Genomic DNA, 9,379 nt, shown 5'->3' with positions numbered 1-9,379 from the left:
GAAAAAAAGGCATGTGGAGACCCATTCCCTGAAAAACGTTTGTTCTGACACAAAAAAAGGCTGGCTCTAAGATAAGCATCTTTAAATTATTTATTTACAAAAAATTGAGCACATATACACACACAGCTTCTAGTGTTAGAAAATTCTCACTCATTTCCTAACCCTTTACTTCTCCTATACCTACCTCCAGCTCCAATTATCACCTCATATACACAATCTCTTTTACAAAAAATTATGTTACCATTTAAGACTTCATATACACAAACTTGATTTAGGAAATTTATCCCAGTTTTATCAGCCGCATCCTGTAACAATCAGGCATTTCTAGCCTTGATTCTCAATGGAGAATTTACATCTGAAACCAAGAAGGAATGAAACTAAAATACCTCAAGAGTCACTCTGTTCTTGACAAAAGCTATGCTTCTTTCCCAAACCGTAATTTCAGCACTATTATTCTCAAAAGAACAAAACAGGATTTCTTAAGGTGATGCCAGGGATCATATAAGCAGTAAGATGATATAATATCTTTCTGTAACCAAGGAGATTTGGCTATGGGATGAAGTTTCAAAGCCAAACCAGAGTGAAAGTAATACTTCCTGATCTCATTCTGAATGGATATTTTCATCCCATACCACAGCTCCTTCAAAAATAGTTAAAACGGGGATGGCATGTTTTATGGGACAATGATTTCTTGCGGGGGGGGGAATATCCTTCCCCCCAATTAATCTCTAATTTAATGGGGTTCAAGAGGAGGGGATACATTAAAACCCACTGCATTGTGGATTGGAGCTTTGTAAGCAAAACAGATCTTTCCTCAATCCCCCTACACAGATGCTCCTGGCAATAGAGACCCTCAGGAACAGAGGGAGAGAGAGATCATTTTATTATCACTATCCACATTAGGCTTCAGTTATCTGGGAGAAATTTGTTGTTGTTCAGTTGCACAGTCGAGTCTGACTCTTTGCGACCCCATGGACCAGATCATGCCAGGCCCTCCTGTCTTCCGCCGTCCTCTGAAGTTGGCTCAATTTCATGTTCTATGACACTGTCTAACCATCTCATCCTTTGCCGTCCCCGTCTTTTTTGACCTTCAATCTTTCCCAGCATCAGGGTCTTCTCCAGTGAGTGCTCCCTTCTCATTTGGTGGCCAAAGTATTTGAGCTTGAGTTTCATTATCTGGCCTTCCAGGGAACAGTCAGGGTTGATTTCTTTTAGGATTGACTGATTTGATCTTCTTGCAGTCCAAGGGACTCTCAAGAGTCTCCTCCAGCACCATAGTTCAAAAGAATCTATTCTATGACGCTCGGCCTTCCTTATAGTCCAACTCTCACAGCCATACATGACTACTAGGAATACCATTGCTTTGACCATGCGGACTTTTGTTGGCAGGGTGATGTCTTTACTTTTTATCATGCTGTTTAGGTTCGCCATTGCTTTCCTCCCAAGGAGCAGGCGTCTTTTAATTTCATGGCTGCTGTCACAGTCTGCAGTGATCTGGGATCCCAGGAACGTGAAGTCTGTCACTATTTCCCCTTCTATTTGCGGAGGAGTGATGGGGCTGGATGCCATGATCTTAGTTTTTTTGATGTTGAGCTTCAAGCCCACTTTTGCGCTCTCCTCTTTTACCCTGAGCAAGAGGCTCTTTAGATCCTCTTCACTTTCTGCCATTAGAGTGGTATCGTCTGCATATCTGAGGTTGTTGATCTTTTCCCCAGCAATCTTAATTCCCACTTGTGATTCATCCAGGCCAGCATTTCGCATGATGTACTGGGAGAAATACAGGGTTATAAATGTTTTAAATTAAGAAACGTAGTGAGCTGCTCCCTCAGTAGGAGGAAGCCCTGTGAACATGTAGAAGAACGCCTCATGTGGTTTCTCGAATCAAGAAGTTGTGAATTTTGCCTCACAAGAGGCCCAGACTTATGTTTCATAGAAGGTTTCCTCATAGTTTAAACTCGGAACAGAGGCAGAGGGGATTTCCCTACTTCCTAAGAAAGCCGCTTTCTTTTCCTAATTTCCTCTTTTCACCTTTATATGTCAAAGGTACTTTTTGGTTCCTACGAACAATTGTAGTTGTAATCTTTCCTTTACCAGATCCTGGGGTATGTGTGGGAAAAAAGACTTGTTTCTTTTCTCTTCCTTACCTTTCCTGAGGGAGGGGGGTGGTAAGGATCTAACAGAATTGCAACAGGGTCAGTCAGCACGGAACGCTTATTAAAGTGAAGTTAAAACTTCCGCAGAAACTTCCCCCAAAGTCCCTGCTGTCGGTCTCCTAGCAACACGTGACCAAGAAACATCTTACGGCCTTGCTGTTCTCATTTCCGATTCGTTGCAGGGATCAAAGGCCTTTTGCGCACGTCAATTCTTGTTAAAAACTCCAGGGGCTTTTCTGTGAATGGCGTCCTGTGCTACCACAAGAGTTGGAAAGGTACTGAGGGCGGGGTCTAGTTTTGGAGGGTAGCCGTGTCGGTCGGCTGCAGATCAGTTAGATTCGACTCCAGTAGCGCCAACAAGAGACCAACAAGACTTTCAGAGCATAAGTTTTCCAGAGGGGTCAGGAGGCTCTACCTGCGTCCCTTTCCGGGGGTTTGGGGGGGGGGGGGGGGCGATTTCCATGTTAATAAACCTGGGAGACTAAAAAAGGAGGCAAAGAATTTGGAAATAATGTAGGCACGTGCCACTAATTCATGGAAGAGGGAGGGAAGATGCACACTGCAGCCACCTACTCCACCCATTCGCACAGATTCAGTCCTAAACTGGTCTACTCAGAATCCTTCTCAAGTCTGTTCAATAGGACTTACCTCAAGGACAGTGTTTTTAGATTAGCAGAACATACATATATACAAACGACAGGTATGTGTGCAGGCACTGTGCATGTATTTTTCCCCCAGCACAAGCAATTGCAATTTGTAGAAAGGACTGGATGGGAAACAGGGTTGCCAACCTCCAGCCAAACCTATTTATTTACTTTATTTATAGTATGGCTTTCTCACTGAGACTCAAGGTAGATTGCACATGGTAAGTCAATGAAATTGATAGGATGAGACATCTAATAAGCAATATAATAGGACTAGGAGTACAGCAGTCTGAAACAAAACATAAAGTATTGACTCACAGGTTTGTTGTGAGGATAAAATGTAAAAGGGGAGAATGTTGTTTGGGTCCCGGTTGGGGACAAAAATAGGGTATAAAATCAAAGATATACACAGAAGTTATGTAATTAGAACCAGTTGTGTTTTTATTTTTATTTTTAAAAACCCATACATCCATTGGCTCAAAAGAAGCTATCAGAATATTTCTTGGGTGGAGGGTAGATAAATTTTGAAGTTATCTCATAACAATATGATAAGACTCAGTGAAGAGCTATTCTGAGCCTAATAGTCTTGTCTTGTAGTGCAGTTACTATATAGCACTGAGTATTAAGGTTTGGAGTGGACAGGGAGGTCTTCATCTAGCCCCAAACTTGGGTATGCAAATATTTTTGTCTTTTCCTCCCATGCTTTATGAAAGAGTTTGAGGATGAAGACTGTATGCCTCATCTTCTTCAGGATACAATAAGCCCCGAACAGGACAATTTCCTCCTCTTCTTACCAGCTTGACCCTTGATGCCCTGCTGATAGGCACGAGGTCTTCAGATCATCTGTTAGAGTAAGAGCTGAGTAGCATTGGAAATGGGGCAGATGGGAAAGGCTAGTGGTGATTCTGCTTTTTACTTTGTAGAGTCAGGATGTTGTTATATTTGAAATTTGTGTGTGTGTGTGTGTCTGTTAAGCATGGTCAAATCACTTCTGACTTATGGTGACCCTAAGAATTAATGACTTCCAAAACATCCAATCATTTATAGTTTTGCTCAGGTCTTGCAAACTGAGGGCCCTGGCTTCCTTTATTGAATCAATTCAACTAATGTTGAGTCTTCCTCTTTTCCTGCTGCCTTCAACAATTCCTAGCACTATTGTCTTTTCCAATGACTCTTGTCTTCTTATAATGTGACCAAAGTACGATAACTTCAGTTTAGTCATTTTAGCTTCTAGGGAAAGTTCAGGCTTCATTTCATCTTTTTTTTGTTTTTTGCTTGTCTTTTTGGCTTATACTTGTATAAGAATATGTTTTATATTTCTGTTTCCTCTTGCTGCACTGTTTTGTGCAACGAATTCCCAGTTTTGCAAAATCTGAAATACAAGATTCAAAATGCAGTATTCCATTTCAGCAACTTTAGGCAAAGTGAGTTTATTTTCATGAGTGCAGCAAAATTGCCTCTTTTTGGAATCTGCAGAATTGGGTGGGTAATGTGCTGCGTTAGGATCTGGGAAACCCAGGTTCAAATCCCCACTTGGACACAAAGCCTGCTGGGTAACTTTGAGCCAGTAACTCATTCTTTGCCATCCTGACCTCACAAACTTGTTGTAAGGATAAAATGGAGAAAGATGTACACCTTGATGGAAGGGGGGGGAGGTATAAAAGTGTACTAAATAAATACATTTTTAGCTACAGACTTGAATTACAAATTCAGCACATTAACATCCATGTCTGCCACCAGGAAATGTTAAAGCATGACCTCTGATCATGCCAGCAAACAAGAAAGGGAGGCCCGGGAATAACCCTGACTCAGAATGACAATGTCTGTGATCATTCCCATAAAGTCAAGATCCAGCACAAAATAACATGGACAAGTCATCTGATTCAACACTCTACGTACGATGCAATTGTGCCTGGGGTCCAAGGGCATTTCTCTTGAAAACTATGTCAAGCCCTTCTAAAAGTTAACATTTACAAACCCCTGATTCCATCATTTAGAATATCTTCAAAGACACCTCCAGGATGTGGATCTGACTAGCACCCCCACCCTTACAAACTGGGCTGACACCGTGAGTCTTTGCTAAAGGAAGAGGTCAAACAGGTTATCTTCCATCTTGTGCATTGTCTATGTGATAGCCCTTTTACTACAAACCCCCACAGTATATATTACAAACCTCACTACTGTTCAACAAGGAACTTCCACCATGCACTTTCACTGCTGAACAATGCTCTTTTAATCCACTGTCACTGCACTTTAGTGATAGTTTGCAAGTGGATCTTGCTGTTTCATACAGTAAAATCCAGTTGCAAAGCGCATTGAAAGTGCATTTATTCAGCACATGTGAAAGAGTAAAGACTAAATATATTATCAGCTTATCCTTGATATATTATCACCTTATTCGGAGGGACGGTTCCCCGGAGTGCTCAAGGAAGCGATGGTCCGCCCTCTCTTGAAAAAACCATCTCTGGACCTGGCTGAATTGGCCAACTATCAGCCGGTGTCCAATTTGCCCTATTTGGGCAAACTTATTGAGAGGGCGGTGGAGTTACAGCTACAGGGCTTTCTGGATGATGCTTCTGTCCTAGATCCTTTCCAATCCTGCTTCTGCCCAGGTCATGAGAGGGAGACGGTGCTGGTTGCTCTGACTGGCAACCTCCAAAGGCATCTGGATCGAGGTGGTGTGGCGGCACTGTTGTTGTTAGATCTGTCGGCCGCGTTTGACACGGTCGACCACCAGTTGCTGGCCCACTGCCTCGCCAACATGGGGATTCAGGGGCTTGCCCTTCAATGGTTTGCCTCTTTTCTCCAAGGTTGGGGACAAAGGGTGGCGATAGGGGTTAAGTGGTCCCGGAGGCATCCTCTTGATTGTGGGGTGCCTCAGGGGGTGGTGCTGTCCCTGATGTTGTTTAACATCTACATGCGCCCCCTTGCCCAGATTGCCCGGAGTTGTGGGCTTGGGTGTCACCAATATGCAGATGACACCCAGCTCTATCTGATGTTGGGTGGCCAGTCGAACTCCGGCCCAGACGACCTTCTCCGGGCATTGCAAGCTGTGGCTGGTTGGCTCAAGCTGAGTTAGCTGAAACTAAACCTGGCAAAGACGGAGGTCCTGAGCCTGAGTCGGGTTAGTTTGGGGTTGGGACGGCATTTGGTTCCCTTCCTTGACCACAATGACCTGGCCATAGTGATCCATGCGACGGTCAGCTCGAGGCTAGACTACTGTAACGCTGTCTACATGGGGCCGCCTCTGTCACAAATCCGGAAGCTGCAGCTAGTGCAGAATGCTGCGGCCAGACTGTTGATGGGTCTTTCTAGGCGGGACCATATCAAGCCTGTGCTGAAAGCACTGCACTGGCTGCCAATAGCATACCGGGTTCGCTTCAAAGTGCTGGTTCCTATATGGCCAGGGTCTGGCATATCTGAGGGATCGCTGTTCCCCATATGTTCCCCCAAGGGCACCAAGCTGCCCTGAGCCCGCTCGCGGGGAGGGCGATGTAGAAATGTTAACAATAAATAAAAAAATAAATAAAACTACGGTTGGGGACTCAACATCTCCTGGTAACCCCAGGCCCCAAAGATACCAAACTTGCTGCAACCACGGCCAGGGCCTTTTCAGTGACGGCTCCTACCTGGTGGAATGAGCTCCCGGAGGAGATCCGGGCCCTGCGGGACCTTGCACAGTTCCGCAGGGCCTGTAAGATGGAGCTCTTCCACAGGGCTTTTGAATAGGAGCCGCCACCACCACTGTACCATCATTGCACCACCACCAATTGGAGTAAGTACCATCTGGGAGCGAGACGGCCCTGGGATGAAGAATGGATGTCAGTGCTGTCTGAAACTTACTTTGTTGTTCTGGGACCATCCTTACCAGAACCCCATCTTGTTATTAAGGACTTTTGTGACTAGAGCACCTGCACTTTATTGTATAAAGTGCCTAATTTGTCAGCCGCCCTGAGCCTGTTCTGGGGAGGGCGGGTTATAAATCCAATAATAAATATAAAAATAAATATAAATATTGAGCAAATTGGCAATGAAGGTCAGTTTAGGGGAGTTTGGGCACCAACATCCTTAAACTATAGAAAGCCAAAATGTGATGGATTACTAAAGCTGGTTCAGCTAAGAAGTAAAACCAATTGTATAGTGTGCCACAAGTGGTCCAAGTCCATGGGGATTTTTGTCCCACTGAAATAGGAAGCAGCAGAGTCCAAAACTGGAAACCACTGCCAGTGGATGTAGTGCAGTGATGGCTATGAGCAGATGGCTTAAAAGTGAGCTAGAAAAACTCATGGAGTGTAAATCTATACTGGTGAGTAAAGGGAACCTTTATATTCAGAGGAAGCAAACCTCTGAAAGCCAATGTAAGAAGGAGGCCTCGGCCTCTACGTCCTCAAGGTTAACTGTTTGGCCACTGCGTGAAACAATATGCTAAACTAAATGGATGTCTGGTCTGATCCAGCAGAGCACTTCTTATGTTCATGGCACAGTCAGGCCTATGCTCCTGGCTGGCTTTATGGCAACGTTCCTAAGCTATCTGCTGTGCATATGACTTTGGATTTGATTTGCAACACTTCTGCCCAAAGGTCCAATGAAGAAGCTCTTACTTCTGCACAGACGGTAGGACATGATCAACAACTATTATGGGAGACAATTCAAGTGAGGGGTAGTTATCCCTTCTCTCCCAGGCATCATGGTTTCTGAACGTTGTTTACCATTCTCTATCCTTTATTGAGGCACCAAATTGGATTAGAAGAATGAACTCTGCTTGCATAACAGATCCTTCCTGCCCTCTCCCCTCATCTCTGGCTGTTTGTGCCCCCTAAAAAGGTGGTCCTGAGGACCAAGGGTCCCTCAAGAACAGTGCTGGGTAAGCTGCAGCATGAATAAGAAAGCCAGAAAGATAAGCTTCCTTGCAGAAGTGGAAAAGCTGCTTGCACAAGGGCATTTAGGAACCAATCCACTGTAACCGTTCTCAAATACAGCCACCAGTCAGTGACTCAATAGTCTTGGTTGACAGTAACCCACTGGGGAGATCTGTTCCTATTGTAACCATCATAGAAGACCTAGTGATAATTAGGCCCACTTTCCTACAGAAAATGCATATCTTAAGTTTGTATTAAACTTCCATATGGGATTTTTATGAATAGTTTTTTAATGAATAGGTTCTAACAGTTTGGTGGAGGAACAGCCCCAACTTATGCAAGTGTGAACAGTAGAGAGAGCACTGTGTATTATTACGAGAGCTCATGATGGACATTTCAAAGAAGTCCTAGTTTTAAGCTGACAACACTGGTGACTCCCTAATCACTAAAATGATGCGAAAGACCTTGTGTGATAAAAAACCCTTCACGTTTGACAGTTCAAGTCACTCCACTGTCCTTAGCACCCAATAATCTGATCCACCACCACCCCCAGTTTTGTGAAACTATCATGTGCAAACCGTCATGGATTACTATTGCCATTTCTTTTGAGTGCAAACCAGATATAAGCATGCCACTGGTTTTAACAGACGATTTCAGCACAGGCCCATTGTCTTTCCCACTGGCGGTGAAGTTCTAATGCTTTACTTGGTTGGATGTTACCCTCACTGCCTAACATATTGCATGTGTGGTTTTCAAACTGATGTAGTCCCCCCCCCCCCAAGATTCTTATACAAAATAATATGTGGCTGTCCCACCTCCACCCCCTGCCCTGGACAATTAATTCAGGAGCTTTCCTGAAAATGTGAGCGAGAATGAGGTTGTTTTTCCCTAACTGGACAACCAAGAGGAAAAAGTGAACAGATGATTCAGCAGAAAGATTTTCACCAATCCAGTGCATTTTTCATTTTTTAAAAATAAATATACACATTGCAAGTACCAAAAAATTATTCACAAAATTTACAATATATACATAATATACATCTGGGAAGGCACAGGGTCATACAATATACAGTCTGGATGCTATTGTTCACTTTCCTGTGGGTGGACAACAGGTTATACTTTAGGCTGCAATGTGCGCCTTTGCCTGCTGCGCAGTACAAAGCACACCTGAGCTCAGTCTCTGGGATGCATTTCATCAGCCTGCCAGACGCGTTCAGAATGTTTTCCCGCAGGATGGTGAGAATTTGGCCAGCCCTTTTGCGGAGTACTGAGCCAATATGTAGCTGGACCCTCTGTTTCTCATTCTGCTCATCTATTTGGACAATCAACTCTCTGGTGTAAACGAGCCCCGATTTCTCCTGGTGTCTGACAACCACAATTCATGCTCGAACTGCGATACCTGTTGTTATGACAACATGCTCTATGCTGTGCAGTGTGATAGTTCAGTAATCGTTCACATTTTGTTTGCAACCCTCCTGCTTTAACAAGGCACAAATCGTCCTCCAATAACGCAGTCGTCATACAGAAGCTAGATAAAAGAAAAAGGGGGGGGCAAGTTAGCAAGTGGCTTTGGAAAAAACACACAAAGTAGCATTTCAGGCAATACCAAATCTCATTAACTTCAGCTGCATTCAGATTACATTTTGGGATTCCGCATATAAACTAATTAGATTAGAACATCCAGTTTTAACATCAGTCTTTACATTTTAAAATGAGGATCAGG

At 43.9% G+C, this 9,379-nt stretch overlaps 1 protein-coding gene across 1 annotated transcript in view; it reads right to left on the bottom strand.

Annotated features, from left to right (window-relative positions):
* Nucleotides 1-8,701: 8,701 nt before the first annotated feature.
* The window catches only part of NFKBIA (nuclear factor of kappa light polypeptide gene enhancer in B-cells inhibitor, alpha), a 4,641-nt gene continuing 3,963 nt past the window's right edge, over nucleotides 8,702-9,379 (bottom strand). Inside the window, exon 6 of the mRNA XM_015422624.1 lies at nucleotides 8,702-9,184. Coding sequence (XP_015278110.1) covers nucleotides 9,137-9,184 — 48 coding nt within the window. The 3' untranslated portion in view covers nucleotides 8,702-9,136. The remainder of the gene's footprint in view (nucleotides 9,185-9,379) is intronic.

This window comes from Gekko japonicus, unplaced genomic scaffold (genome assembly GCF_001447785.1).
Source record: "Gekko japonicus isolate JY-2015 unplaced genomic scaffold, Gekko_japonicus_V1.1 scaffold1920, whole genome shotgun sequence".
In the NCBI taxonomy this organism is placed as follows: Eukaryota; Metazoa; Chordata; class Lepidosauria; order Squamata; family Gekkonidae; genus Gekko; species Gekko japonicus.
This window is presented reverse-complemented; position numbering and strand designations above follow the sequence as displayed.